General features: G+C 34.5%; 4 protein-coding genes across 12 annotated transcripts in view; 1 reads left to right on the forward strand and 3 right to left on the reverse strand.

The window, feature by feature from the left end:
- Window positions 1-528: 528 nt before the first annotated feature.
- Window positions 529-1,744, reverse strand: LOC108571679 (SUMO-conjugating enzyme UBC9). Its single transcript, XM_017933781.1, has 4 exons — window positions 1,423-1,744; window positions 1,007-1,090; window positions 673-935; window positions 529-595 (listed from the first exon to the last, which is right to left on the reverse strand). Exons 1-4 carry the CDS (start codon window positions 1,486-1,488, stop codon window positions 529-531), a joined length of 480 nt encoding a protein of 159 aa, XP_017789270.1. The 5' UTR covers window positions 1,489-1,744.
- A 2,734-nt stretch (window positions 1,745-4,478) lies between these two features.
- Window positions 4,479-7,603, forward strand: LOC108571676 (protein singed wings 2). The gene is made up of 10 exons (XM_017933778.1): window positions 4,479-4,729; window positions 5,498-5,656; window positions 5,739-5,901; window positions 5,973-6,129; window positions 6,201-6,349; window positions 6,436-6,624; window positions 6,709-6,867; window positions 7,027-7,137; window positions 7,227-7,316; window positions 7,406-7,603. The coding sequence occupies exons 1-10, from the start codon at window positions 4,701-4,703 to the stop codon at window positions 7,589-7,591; spliced, it is 1,392 nt and encodes a 463-aa protein (XP_017789267.1). The 5' UTR covers window positions 4,479-4,700; the 3' UTR covers window positions 7,592-7,603.
- Window positions 7,604-7,630: 27 nt separating this feature from the next.
- Window positions 7,631-9,867, reverse strand: LOC108571650. Its single transcript, XM_017933740.1, has 9 exons — window positions 9,669-9,867; window positions 9,502-9,587; window positions 9,213-9,432; window positions 9,031-9,134; window positions 8,655-8,822; window positions 8,407-8,578; window positions 8,045-8,171; window positions 7,788-7,966; window positions 7,631-7,704 (listed from the first exon to the last, which is right to left on the reverse strand). Exons 1-9 carry the CDS (start codon window positions 9,865-9,867, stop codon window positions 7,631-7,633), a joined length of 1,329 nt encoding a protein of 442 aa, XP_017789229.1.
- Window positions 9,868-10,453: 586 nt separating this feature from the next.
- LOC108571699 (serine-arginine protein 55) overlaps window positions 10,454-15,020 on the reverse strand; it is a 12,922-nt gene continuing 8,355 nt past the window's right edge. For 7 of the 9 annotated variants that reach the window (XM_017933811.1, XM_017933806.1, XM_017933809.1 and 4 more), the window contains 5 exons: window positions 12,596-12,669; window positions 12,289-12,507; window positions 11,821-11,946; window positions 11,307-11,429; window positions 10,454-11,242 (listed from right to left, as the gene is read on the reverse strand). In XM_017933811.1, coding sequence (XP_017789300.1) covers window positions 11,089-11,242; window positions 11,307-11,429; window positions 11,821-11,946; window positions 12,289-12,507; window positions 12,596-12,669 — 696 coding nt within the window. In that variant the 3' untranslated portion in view covers window positions 10,454-11,088. The remainder of the gene's footprint in view (window positions 11,243-11,306; window positions 11,430-11,820; window positions 11,947-12,288; window positions 12,508-12,595; window positions 12,670-15,020) is intronic. The other 2 variants (XM_017933808.1, XM_017933804.1) reach the window with 2 other exon arrangements.

Genomic DNA, 15,020 nt, shown 5'->3' on the forward strand with positions numbered 1-15,020 from the left:
TTTGTACAATGCTTACAAGACTTTTAAATACATTTTCTTTATGGATACTGACAGCCTAAAACTTGTAGAACGAACAGATGTTTTGGAACTATATCGCATTTTTTTTCTCTTCTTTACATAGCTCACCTCGTACATCATTTTCAAGACTTATTAATAATTGTCACTAAACCTTATGAATTAATCTTTTTAGCTTAAAAAAAAAATGCTTCAATTTACTTCATACGAATAAGTGCTAACAAAAAAATTTACAGTGACAATATGCAAGACTTTTTATAAAGCAGAATAATATCTTATCTTTTATTTTTTGTATCTAAACAACAGTGCTGTTTATAGAGAGTATATGATTACACAGAGGTATTTTGTCACATAAACAAAAATGCAGATAATAGTAAATTAGCTACTTTATATACTAATGTTACTTATAAAAAAGATAAGAAATGTGGATCAATATTTGAATATGCTATATAGATATATGATAATCTTTTTGTATAGTTGGAATATTTGAATTTAGTAGAACTTAATATAGTTTTATTCTTGTGGAGCCATTGCCCTGGCTTGAGCTCTTACACGTTTTTCATACTCCAAGCGATTTTGACTACAACAGAAAAGAAAATATTTCTTATACATCACATAGATATTTTAAGTTGTACTTATTCGCAGCACACACAGTACCAGTATATTGTATATGCTTCTGCTTGAGCTGGATCTTTCACATTAGGTTCATTTAACAGATCCTGTATACCAAGGAGGATCTGTTTGATTGTAATAGCAGGCCTCCAGTCTTTCTCTTCATCTAAGAGTGACAAACACACAGTTCCAGAAGGATAGACATTTGGATGAAACAAAGGAGGTTCAAATTTACATTTTGGTGGACTAGAGGGATAATCATCCTTGAAGATCATGCGCAACTTGTACAAACCACCCTCCCATGGTGTCTAAAAAATTGAACGTTTAAACAGTACTACAGAAATGAATAATAACTTCTATCACTTTGCACTACACTCACAGATTTCTTTCCAGGTATTGCACATTCCCAACTCATCAAGTTAAGAGTTCCATCTTGATTTTTAATTGGTCGTGCTACAAATCCCTGTAAAAAAAAAAGTCAATGTCAATATAAATATGGCCGTTACACAACATGTTAGTTTTTCTAACACTGTCATGTTAGAAAACCAACACACATACAGTGATATGAAAGGTTAGGATTTTAAGCGTTCAACTCTTTCACTGAAAATGCTTCTCGTGATTGGTAACAAACAGTTGTTTATGTTCGAATTACATTACAAATAAAATTATTTATTCTAAACGCAGCTTTCTCGAAACGAATAATCTAGAAGTGTCAAGTAACACATCGTGAAGGAACAACATGCATGCCGACAAGCAATTACCAGAAACAATTTAACATAAAATGATATATCTTACGAAAGGATGATCTTTCCTCCATGCCTTTCGCTCTTCGGCGAGCCTAGCAATCGCGATGCCTGACATTAATCTGCAACAAGTTTGCGTTTATATTAGCGTAACGTATTTTCGGCGCGAAATATAATCAAGACGTTGCGCGGACGCGAAATGTGACGTTATCACGATGCTTATCGATGACAATCACCAACTTTAAATTTCAGGCACTTTCTGCGCCGAAACTTCATGAAATACTTAAACAGCACAAGGGTGAAAGCGATTGTATTAGGGTGCGCGTTCAGAAAACTGATGGATTTGTAACCGTCTTTGGTGTCGTATGGATCCCAATGTGAATTCTTTTTCGCAAAGACGGTATATCCGTTACACTAGAACCTCTGTTGGTAAAAGAGAATAGGTGCCTTGGACAAGTCCTGAAGAGTCTCACCAATCAAAATACGTGTATACGTGTATATTTGTCCAATTCGATGATTGGCTGATTAATTTGTTAATTATATGCATTTTTTAATTGTTACTGCACAATTATTTTCTACATTGATTCATGAATGTTAAGCAATATTTATATTTAGAGTAATTTTTTTATATACTTGTAATATTATAACAGAGGGGGTGGTATTATTAAAATGGAACATTAAAAATTGTTTAATTCATTTGTTTAATTGTATTAAAAGAAAGGCAACAAAGTAAACAGTTAAATTAATTACAGATTTGCAAAGATAAAAAAAAGAATCCCTATCCTGTTATTTAATCATGTGTACATAATTAAAGCCACGTAGTTTATTTTTAAATCAATTGTTCTTTCCTTATTTTGTTAAGCATTTACATTTTACCTTTTATCTTAAAAATAAATTCGCGTGTAAATATCATACGTAAGATGAACCGATAAAAAAATATAAATATCAGAAAGATCATTAAATTTCATTTTTCAAGTATGGAAATTTATACAATGGATATTATTAATAATCTCGAATAAAATATCTGTTCAATACACATTAACGTAATGTATTCTGTATAGTAACGAAAACAAGCCGATAACATGAATAAAACTGGTATCATTTATTGACCCTTCCCCCACTCGCCAAGTTAAATTATTCAGTTCAATTGATTTTGTTTTCATTGCTTGATTTTGCCTCATGTGTACTTGTCCTTTCATGCAATTCGTCGTCCAAAATAAGATAATCGCGAAACTCGACTCAAAATCTACTTGTATTATCAGGATCGCACAACTGTCAAGGAAGCAACACAAGATGGAAGACGCTCCTATAACTAAGCTGAATTTTCCCTCAAAACTTACTTCTTATAACAGGATAACATGATGAGAGTAGAGTTCTTTTAACGCTAGATTGCGCCTCTATAATGATGATGAATTAACTGTCAAAATTCGTTTTCAATATTAGAATATCATAACATAGAAGGTGGTAACTAATCGCCGTATGATGGTGCTGCATGAAGATAAATTTTCTGTCGAATTGTTCCTTTTGTATTAGGGTAATATAATAGTTATAGAGACATGAATGATATACCCGCCTATTTCAAATATAAACATACTATTATCCGGCAAAGAAAATTTAGGGTTTAGAAGTGGGAAATGTAAAAGAAGTGACGCCTCGCTGATAATCAGCTAACAGTGACAAAATTAAGTTATCACACTTACTTTTACGTCTTCGCTGATAGTCAGGCAATCACAATAAAACAAGGCTACTGCATTTACTCTTTTATGAAAAATAGGCGAAGATTCAGCTTCGCGTGAGCAGTCGGTAACAAATGAACCACATGTCGATTTCCGAGACGCGGAAACGATGGCTGTTGCTGTCGGTTTATAGTGGCATGTTTTCATTACAGCACAGTGATGTACAGGCACAGGAAATGTACAGGATAGACACAGCATCTTATGGGACTTTTTGTCCGGTTTTTGGGGCCGAGAAGACCCGTACCATTTCTATGTCGCTACCAACTTTACCGATTCAGCATAGAATAAGATTGCAACATTAGTAGCGGTTGGAATTGAAATTAAACGTAGCTACGAAATTACAAATAAAAAAGTAACGTAGTTACTTATTATGTAGTAGGTGATTCATCGCATGCGCGTGTTTTACTGCTGTCAAAAGATCGTGAACAGTTCCACCCAAGCAATCCAATATATATATATATATGTATCTTTGTATGCAAATTTAATAAAAGAGGATTTTTTACATCTGTCGGCATTACCATCTTCGATGGTTGGATTGTATGTAATTCTTAAATTCACCGTTTTATATCATAGAGGGTATAACAAAAACTCTGATTTTTTATACGATCGGTATTTCAGAACGTTATACACAAAAATACATTAGGTGCAAGCACAGACGACGTACAAGATAGACTAATGTAATTTTATTCGATACTGTTTCGGTAACTTTGGTAGCGACATGAAGATGGTAAGGTTCTTATCGACCCCAAAGCCCTGGACAAAAAATCCCACAAGATGCAAGGTCTATCCTGTTCCTCATCGGTACTTGTACGTCGTCTGTGCCTGTACCTCGTCTGTGGTTTCCGTTTTTTTTTATCTACGTACTACATTATCGACAACTGATTGAAAATCATTTGTCCAAACCATTTACCTACACCGCAACTTTCCCTCAAACGGCGGCAATGTAAACTGAAGAATAGTGGTGATGGTCTGACCGCTTATTTGATCAACCGATGACGACAGAAGCTTCAAATTTGCTTTGCCAGACAATACAGTAGTAGAATATTTGAAAGGGAATCAAAATTTTGGGAGACCATAGAAACATCACTGCAATTCTATTTATGTATTTTATGCAACCACGATAAGTAAACTTTGCATAACAATAATATGACCCAGTGTGCACTATGTAATTAACAAAATATTCTTTTTGGTACAGGAACGAACGTAGTATTTGTGTGAATGGCTACAAATCGTTGTTTTCCCCAACTGAAAACATCTAATTATCGCAATATGCATTAACGTACTATGTAAATCGAATGTCTGCGTCTGCGCTCGCATCCTGCAATATGTTCTCTTCTAGTTAAACCCTGACATCGTCTTAGTTGTTCATCCGTCGAGTGGAGAGGACCAGCTTCGATTTTCTTATTATCATTACCAGCCCTCAGTTGACACTTGTGCACCATTCTAACATGATCATTTTACATTTTATCTATTTGAACGATTAAAAATCTTAAAATCGATGGAAAATTCGTGATTATTCTCCCCAAAATTCAAATAAATCTTTCTGTTATAAGTGTACCATTATTATTCAATTTGTAATAAAAAACAGGTAAAAATGTGGAAAATATCAGGCTACTTTCTTTTGTGAGTAAAATTTTTCCTTTTTTATAGTTTTTTTCTTATTTTCTACGTCACCAAATAATTTTTTATTCAACTTTCATTCTCTTTCACTAAATCGAATAGAATTCATACAGCATATGCGTGAATTTTCAGTTTTAAACTGGTACAGTTGAAATTTGATTAAAAGTACGATTATTATGGTAATAAAGTGACAAGAATTCACAGAAAATTCAGAATTAGTCAAGCAAATATGTTAAGCGAACAAAAATACCGTCATGAATGAAGAAAAAATGCATTTCTTTTCGTGAGTCCCCGAAATCGAATGTTCGAAGCTTATCTCGCTCAAAAATCGTTCTCGTTTCTAACTATCAAATGACAGTAATGTTAAAACAATGGCGATTAGATAACTGGCAGATGATTATTACTATTTACAAGGGCCGTAAAACTATGGCGCACGCGGTATATTCCGGTATATTTCCTTGTTTGCAAGGGTATTAAGTCGCGAAAGATTAGATAATGCAGTGCCACTAGTTCAAAACATTTATTCAAATTAATTTCGAAACAGAAATTTTCTTATTAGTCATCGACATTTTTAATTATTTTACAAAAAGAACAATTCGTGAAAATAAAATTTGCGCTTTCAAACTTTTCGTCGACTCCACTGTTTTACAAATACCAAAAATTCAGAAAAATTAATAAGATCCAAAATTTAGAGGATTAAAAAAAATTGAATATTCTGCATTAAAGAAGCGATAAGTGGTGGTAACTTTTTGTGGAATAATTTTTATTTAGGGTGATGTTTTTCTGGGTGAATCTACGATTTTCATGTGCGAACTCGGGCGAGGAAAACTGTGATTTGCGTCAGGAGAAGTCAAACACAAGCTTGGAGTGTAATTTCAAGGAACATCGTCTAATTTGTTTTCACGGGTTAGAGGATAAATGGAAGACCGGGTGATTATCGCCGTCGTTTCGTTACATACTAATGAGTGTTTAAATAGCACGTAGAGAAAAGCATTTAAGGATAATTGTTTAGAGACGAGAACGTGCGAACTCTGGTGCTTTGCTATTGGCCTACGGAGACCTTCGATCCTACGGACGTTTTGCAGGGATTTCCCTCTTTGAAAAAGCTAGTTATTGAACAAAGCAACTTGACTAAATTGATATCACCTTTTCCAAGTGAAAATCAATTAATTGAGGTACTATCATTTTACCTTTTTACGTATTTATTTACATTATACATATACAAAAATATTCTTGTTTTGCTCAGAAAATAGAGATAATTGGGACGAAATTAAAGAATCTCCCAGAAAATGTATTTCTCAATCTTTCAAACTTGAAAATTCTCGACTTTCGGAATAACAGCCTCGCAGAAGTCGACGCTGAAATTTATAATGTTTCTTCCTTACGTCATATTTATCTTTCTGGTAAGAAGTACAATATTTGTAACTTTTTTATACATGTAATTTTCAAATATAATAAAAATTAATTCATAAAGGTAATCCATTAAAATGCACGGAGAGCACAAAATGGATACTGGACCAAGAAAAATGTTCTTTAGGTCACAAAGTGGCTGACAAAGAGAGTCTACGTTGCACAGTGCCATACGATGGTAGACCACTGATACCAGTAGTAGAAATACTCAAAGTAATTAATTCTATACTATAGTTTATTCGTAAGAAACGACACTATTCTATGTAGACCTCCTTGACTCAATGCATTTAATATGTTAGACGCTAAAAGAGGAATGTACAAAAACTGTATGCGAGTGTGAACTGGTGTACGTGGTTGGCAATGGAGGAAAGCACATCCAGAAACAACTTATGGCTTTTGTTTCGGTGAACTGTAGCTATCGTGAACTAACGGAGATGCCGAGCTTTTTGCCTGCGAATACGACCACTCTTCATTTATCTGGAAACAAGGTTACAGTCTTATAAATTAAATTCATATGCTTTTAAATAGTAGAAGCTTATTAGCAGCTAAAAAGAATAGGATCTTAATTGCAGATACAAGATCTAAGACCACTCACGACGAATCCTGCTTACAGAGGAGTGATAGATCTGTATCTGGATGACAATCTGATCGAGTCAATTGTTCAACTGGAGGGATCTAGTTGGGTGGATCGTTTTCGATTGCTCAGTCTTCGTGGAAACAAACTGACCGATGTCTGTATTGTATTCTGAATGACTGAGAATGTGTTACTGGAACAGACATGTTAAAAAATTCATCAGAGGATTTGCATTTGATTAGAACTGGTGGATTTAACGCGTTAAGTCCGGTTTAAACGATTAAGAGGCGATAAGTATTTTCTGTCGTTGTTTCAGCTGCCAACGTATGCTTTGGAAAATGTGCTACAACACAACGGAAACGCTGTGAGTTTGTACCTTGGAAGAAATACTTGGAGATGTGATTGTCTTTTTACTCCAGGTTTTCAGGTACAAATCAAAGGCATATAGCAAAAGTAAACATTTTTTTATGTAATGTCTAAAAATTCTGTAACTATTAAAAACAAATTAATTTTCAGGACCTCCTGATCAGATATACAAGTTTGGTAAAAGACATTAACGATGTCAGGTGTTCACCTAACAACGGAGACGATAATTCTAATAAAATTGTACGTTATTTACTTATTATTAAGTTATTTATTACGCTCTACTGTGATCTTCCTCAATGTAAGACACATAAAGTATAATGTTTTCAAAGATAAAGGACCTGAAACGCACTGAAATTTGCGTCTCTCCGGATGAAGATCCCCTACTTCACCCCCTAGACGTTCTAAACATTATTTTGGCGATCCTAATATTTTTAATCATTGGAAAACTGCTCTACGACTACTGGTGCTTCAGGAAAACAGGCAAATTGCCTTGGATTGTCGCCAAAATACCATAAAAGAAGAGTACCAAGGAAAATTACCTTCAACTTTTCACTCTAATCTTGGAAATACTGATGGTACAACTCATCAGCGGCTGCTTTCTTGGCCACACACTCCCTCACGCCACGACCTGAATTTTTTTAAAAAGAAAATTGAATCAAAAGCAAAAAAGAACGTGGAATAAGTGTTAAGAGGAAGATTAGTTGAACATACCCTCGCAAATATAGCCTAATGCAAAGCAAGTAGCGACGTAAGCCAAACCCTGATAAGTTTTCTCTTTGTCTATATGGTACTTTGGAACTGGTTCTTCTTTCTCCAGACAAAGTTGATATAACTTTTTCTGGGCTGTTTCTTTTATACCGTCCAGGCCCAGATTAAGTACTTCTATCATTCTATCAAGTGAAACATAATTTTTGATAATTTAAGGATGAAATGTAAACGGTTGTGAATTAGGTTTATCCACTACGTACTCCTCGTTTGTAAGCTCTGTGAGTGCATTGAGTTTTTCGTCCTTCATCTGTTGATTCGCGATCATTTGCAGAATTTTTGAGGCCAGTTCGTTTTTGGTAGATTCCTCGCTCTCGCCTCGGCAGGTTGCTATTAATTTAATTATTAGAATTTATTTAAAGACAAGAATAGGTTTTCGTTAATAGATTTACAAAATTTGTAATATCAATATTTTTTTTATTTCTAATAGACCTAGTATTTAATTTATAGGAATGAATTTGATACACTTAGAAAGAATAATGTTTGCAATGAAAACATAGATTTATGGAATCTTCAAAATTAAGCCTGTCGAATGAATTTACCAAATATTGACCTAAGATATTACCAGTGAATCCAGCGAGATTTCCACGTATCACATACACGTTCGATTTATAACGATGTGGACCGTCTGTTATGTATTCGTATTCGACTGGTATTTTACAGCGTCTTGCAAACGCTTCTAGAATGCTTAACGGCGCCCGTTGATTAACCTTCGGTGTACTCTCGTCTCCGTTACCCTTTAATTAATTTAAAATAGGCGAACAAGTTGTAGAAAATATTGTAAAATAAACTGTACATATGTGAAAAATAAACCAAATTTTTTTTTACTTTATATGAAACATTTACGGCATCGTCCTTGGGCTCGTATAATTTTTGGCTCCGATCAGAATTGATTTCCATCACCGAATCGCCGACGTCCGCGTATATTTCTTGACGATGCAGAACTATGCAGGATTCTTTCTGCTCTATAAAAGTTTCAATCTGTGTTTAAACGTTTTTTAAGATAGAAAAAAGATACATTTAACTTTTTCATTTTTTAACTAACTTGTTTTAAATTAAATTAATAATAAAGCAAAGTTACCATTTATATTGTGGCTTTCTGTTTTATTTTTTACTTTTACAGCTTCCACCTTTTTAACAGATTCATCCTTGACTGCAATAAAAATTAATTCAATCAAGTAAAAGAAATAGTTTTAGAAATATTTTGAATACCAATGACTGCTCGCATAGCGCTGTCCACTATTTTACCCCATTCCTCCAAACTGCGCACCTCTTTCACCGTTTGATCGGTACCTAAATAGAAAAAATAACCATTATTCAATAATTATGTTAAATAATTTAAATTTTATCATTAAACAGAGCTATACGTACTTGTTTCGGCATTCGAAGAAGTAGATTTATCAATATAGTATTTTCCTGCAGTAGGACAATGAACTACGAACGAGTTATTTGACTGACTTCCAATGTCCTGTGCCCTAGGAACCGAGTTCTGACTGTCTCCGTTCAAATCAACTTCTTCTTTGTAAATACTACTCTCAAAAATCTGCGTTTCTGTCGTGTTTTTATCGATATTAACGTTTTCCTCTACGACCTATAGTATCGTAATAATTAATTCATAATTGTAACAATTCATTCATAAAAATCGATTTTTGATATTTACATCGGTCTCGGTAATCAACGACCCTCTGGCGGACATCATTACAGTCGACTCGTCTGAGTCATGCGTGCAGAAAGAGGTTGACGTCTCTGCGTAATCGTCATATAAAAAAATGTACCCCTAATTTCTCTATCTTGATTAGATAATTGAAATAAATCACAAAGATCTACCGATTTCACGACATGGTGCACGTAGCTGTTGTAGAAGATCTTCTGCTCGATCAATCACCGCCTCCATCTCGCATAAAAGAGGCGCAGCGTTTGGGAATCTATCGGTTATCATGCTCCAAACGAAGTCGGCGTCCTCTGTTCCTTGTAACGATTTCGGCAGTTCATGTTTCTGACAAGTGGAATCCCGCCGCTCAGACATTCAAACAGAACGAGCTTTGTTTTTTCTTGTGTAGAACGCATCAAGTGCTAGATGGTAAGGAAGCCGTGTATTTTAGAGGGAAAAGTATTTTGACCCTATTGACAGGGCATTGAACAAGAGACAGACAGGTCTTGAGCAATGTTAAGTTGGCATTGGTGGTCTTTTTATGGATTTATTGTTCGTCCTTTTTTCTTTTTTTTTTTTGCTTTAAGAATTATAGGTAATGTAGAAGGGAAGTAAAGAAATGAATAACCTTAAAAATAGGAAAATTAAAAGCAATAAACCACCCCTCTTAAAATTATACACTGGTCATTTGGGGAAGGGAAGTTTACTGATTCTCGTGTAGTTATAAAATTTTAAGTAACGCTACCACCTACTTCAAACTTTGAGAAGTAAGCGGAATGGCGGAATCATAACTACTGGCGATTAAAGCACTTCAATGCAATTTCTGCTATTATTAATCATACAATTTTGATACTATTATTTAACAATTAAATCGTTTAATATCTTTTGTGGGAATCACTTAAAAAAAAGAGCATTGTTCAATGTTTAAAACAAGGTAAAGAAATAAAACATGATAGGCTTGGCGTGAAATTTTATTGATAATAAGATACCTCTTACCACTAAATTTTAACACATCACAATTTGCTTATTGTAATGTGATTGTTAGGAATATATACAAAAAGCCATTACAGGGAATTCCTTGATATACGGCGATACATCGAAAAACGTGTAGAATCCGTTTAAGGTACGTATGAAGACATCTTATTTCTCTAAATGCGAGTGGTGTTTTTCGAAGATGAAAAGTGTTGTGTAGTTTTAAAATTACGGTGAAACCAATGTACAAATTGGTTCGGTTAAGTAAACCCATGTACAATTTTTTTTTTTTAATGTTACCGACCATTAAATTACATTCATTTTTATCGTTTGTTCCACATTTTACAAGATTTCTGACTTTTTTTCGTTTGCTTATTCGTAAAACGATGTACATGTTAATTACAAGTAGTGTGTAATGTCACAAAAATCGACGTCTCTTAAAAACAAAGGCATGAAAAATTGGCTTCTTGAATGTGTTTTAAATCGTAGAAAAAAAAGGGAAACAAAAAAAGAGGAAAATTCTTCTTCTCTCTCTTTCTCTCTCTCAAGCAATCCTTCGAAGTCATTTGCTCCACACAGTTATCCCTCCACTGTTTCTCTCCCTCTCTTGTTTCCAGTTTCCTTTTAATCAGTTTTCTGCTTATTAATTTCTGGTGATTTATCGCCGTTCATTGGTGAACGTGAACGGCTGCGACTTTTACTATGTTTGCTGCCTGATCGGGATCTTGATCTGTCGCCTCTCGATCTCTCGCGACTAGATCGATCTCTGGAAGAAGAACTATGATTAAAGAAAACAACAATGGATTTGCCTTGCTTGCGCTAATTATATCTATCGAACTCACTTTGAGGGAGACTTGGCTTTGGATTTGGACTGCGACCTGGACTTTGACCTCTCAGCCTTGGACCTAGAACGAGATCTGGATTTGGACTTTGACTTAGATTTCGACTTTGAGCGGTCTCTTGATCTGTAAAATTATAGTTCAAATGAAGAGGATGCAGGAAAAAATACAATTAAAAAAATAGAGTAGAAAAAAACTTAAGTTTTCTTAAACAAGAAAAATGAGTGATACACATTTATACATATACATGTGTTCTTTTGAAAGAAAAAAAAAATAAAGAAAAAAAGAACATGGATAAAGCGGTGAGAGGCTTTTTGAGGAAAAAAAAAACCAGCCCAAACACAATGCCAACTGAACGGGAGTAATATACACACGTGTGAAATGTATACACTTATACACCATATATCTAATTTATTGATAATTGCGCAAGAAACAAAGCAAATAAATAAATGCTTGGAAAAGAACATTAATCACAATAACTGAAAATTACGTACAATATATTATTAGGAATACTCACTTGGATTTAGATCGAGAGCGGCTACGTTCAGGGGATTTGGATTTAGATTTTGATTTAGATTTAGAATGTGCCCTTGATTTGGAACGGCTGCTGCGGCGGCTACGACTACGAGAGCTACGACGACTCCTGGTACACAGAAAAACATTATCGTTAATACACTCAATATATTTTTAAGCTTTATCTAATTAATACAACTGTCATATCGTATCAATATCCATTGCAACCACTTTAAGTTACTTTAGATGAATCGTGTGTGCGTGTATGTATGTCCTGCATTCATAAAGTGAATGTCTAAATGTGAATCTAATTTTAATAAACCAGTAGCAAAATAATCTGAGAATCAAACATGAAACACGTACGGTACACGGGATAATCTCGAAGTGATCGAAATTATAATTAAAAAATGCTACTTGTATGGTTACTATTAAAGTAAAAAATGATTGGAGACATTGTCGCCCCCGACAGTACCTTGATCGGGTTCGAGAACGACGATAATACCTTGAGCGGGAGCGAGATCGGCGGCGAGATCGAGATCGTGACCTTGATCTTGATCTTGAACTTGAGGATCTTGAGCGACGTCCACGTCTTTTATCTTCGATAAGTCTGATTCTACGCCCGTTTAGTTCTGTGTCATCCAACTTATCAATTGCGTTCTTCAGGTCGGAGTATGTTGCGAATTCTACAACCCTGTAATGTTAAATTATAGAATTGATTAAACTGAACTAATATAATGAGTAGAATTTAAATAAAATTTTGTTTAATAATTGAAACTTACCCTTCGTTCCTGCGTTGTTTGTGTGCATCTGCGTACGTCACTTCGCCAGCCTGTCTCATATAATCCTTCAAATCCTGAGCATCACACAAGAACATGAGTTAGTATATTACAATGATAAATGGAACACAGTATCTTACGATTAATCATAATGAGGTACGATTAATAATTCACGTATGAATAAGACTAAGTTTTTGTGTCCCTATACTAAGAGATTACACGCAGAAGAGGTTAGAAAATGTATCTTGTGCACTTTTTATGTCCACTACGCTTCCTAACACAGAAATCCTTTATATAAAAGAATAGAAAAATCTATCCTTACTGAAAGAGCCAAGAGTAATGTCTCCTGTCTGTCCATAAATCTTCAGTGTTGAGAAAAACATGTGCTCGAATTTAGTATCTGCGATTGATGCAACCTTTCTTTTTATGCAATTCAATCTTTAAAACAAGTATAGTCATTTTATTCTTCAAGCTACCTCCACCCTGCAGAAAAGCACATATACTCTTATAAAAATTCTAGAAGTATTATTTCTGTTTATATAAACTCATTGATAATGGTAATTTCTGCAGAGCAGCTCACAATAAAAATCAAGACTGTGTTACAAAGAACATCTAGAGTCATCTTTTCTACTACTTACTCAAAATGTTAAGAGAAACTGTAAACTGTATATGGTTCTATTAAAAACTATATGAATCGTTGAAAAGATGGAACTGCATATGGCAGAGAGAAAGACAGTTGCTCGTTGGAAATCAAATATGAACAATGGAAGGTGATTGATCGATTGGTCTTGAGTACATGCTGAAAAAAATATCCTGTCTTTTTAGGATGCCTTTCAAATCACAGAATTTGTATTTCAAAGCTAACACAAACGATAAATGTAATTTGTGTATACACAGTGAAGAATATCATACTTGGAAAGTGGAAATTTGAAAAATCTGCTGAAATAAAACCATATTTTTCACCAGTCTTGTACAAATACAACCAACGAAGAACAAGAAAAACAATTCGTCGCTATTATTGTCTCTCACTTCTGGAAAGTTTAGTACTCCTCTTGATGTTAATATCCTGTTTCTTATTATGTCCTCTACAATTTAGTTTGTGGTAGTTCTTCTTGTCTGTTCTTTGTGATACATCATCCATAATGCGAAGAAAATCTCTCTGTTTGGTATCCATTGCATATTGGTTGAGACTGTTGTTCTTGTGTTTGTGGGAACCAGGTACGGCTTTATGTTGTGGACTCTCTCTCTTGTTAGGTGCGTGCGTGCATACCAGAATGTAGTTGTCTCTTCATGATCATCCATGATACGCCAGTCTTTTTTCATTCAAAAAAATTTGTTAAATTCGATGCGTTCGAGAAAATCCTAAATGCGAATGGTGTACGTATCCACAATGCGTATATATATTAAAAAAATAACGATGTCAAATCAGGTCGATACACCTTAATTCGTATTTTTTTTCTATAGACAATCTGCCACGGCGAACTTAATTATTGAGATGTTCCCTTGGCACATGCGTTTTCTCTTCTTTTTTTTTCTCTCTTAATACACATACCTCATATTAAACAGAAAGAAAAGAAACTGAATCTCTCATATACGATGAAATTGCCTTGCATAAAGAAAAGTTGGTTTCCTCTTTTCATTCGAAAGGGACACATGGTACAAACAAGAATTTCGTTCTATCTCTTGATAAATTTTTGTAAACCCGAAGAACAAAGAAAATACATACACAAAATACGGAAAAAATTAAACAAACGGCTACTTAGATATATATATAATCTTGATATCAAAAAACGGAACGGATGCCTAATTTCGAGCACACTGGATATATGACACATATTTCTACGTATAAATAAACTGTTAAACTGGTCCCTTGTCTCTGGTACTGGTTCTTTTTTATGTATACTTTGCGTGTGCACCGCTCCAAGCTCGTCGAATGTTTGCAATAGAGATCTATATTAATAATAAAAACAACACCTGAACTATATATTGGTGCACAGTTAACAGATACACAATATATATATATATATATATAATATATAGATCTTAAGTATATACCAATAATTGATATAGAACAAGTTACAAAAGTGTGTAAAGTGTATTATATATAAAGATATATAATAGATATAATGTATATATCTAAAGAGTACACTCGGTTAAGGTGACGCATTTACCTTGGGCCCAGGCACCACCTTGCTTACGGACAGAGAGAAAGGCCAGACACAACGGCGCTTGGTCGGGTCGAACGGATCTGTGTGGCGTAGTCGCGGATGGTTCGGGTTTCGGCCCGTGTATGCCCTCATGGGTGGCCGCTGCCTGACTTACTAGATGGCTAGGTTGGTGGCGTACCAGTAGCAGTAACAGTCGTGGTGTAGTAATAAATGTGATAGTAGTAGTAGTAGCAGTAGTAGTTACATGAAGAAGCGGTCAT

This window comes from Habropoda laboriosa, unplaced genomic scaffold, assembly GCF_001263275.1.
Source record: "Habropoda laboriosa isolate 0110345459 unplaced genomic scaffold, ASM126327v1 scaffold123, whole genome shotgun sequence".
NCBI classification, from domain to species: domain Eukaryota; kingdom Metazoa; phylum Arthropoda; class Insecta; order Hymenoptera; family Apidae; genus Habropoda; species Habropoda laboriosa.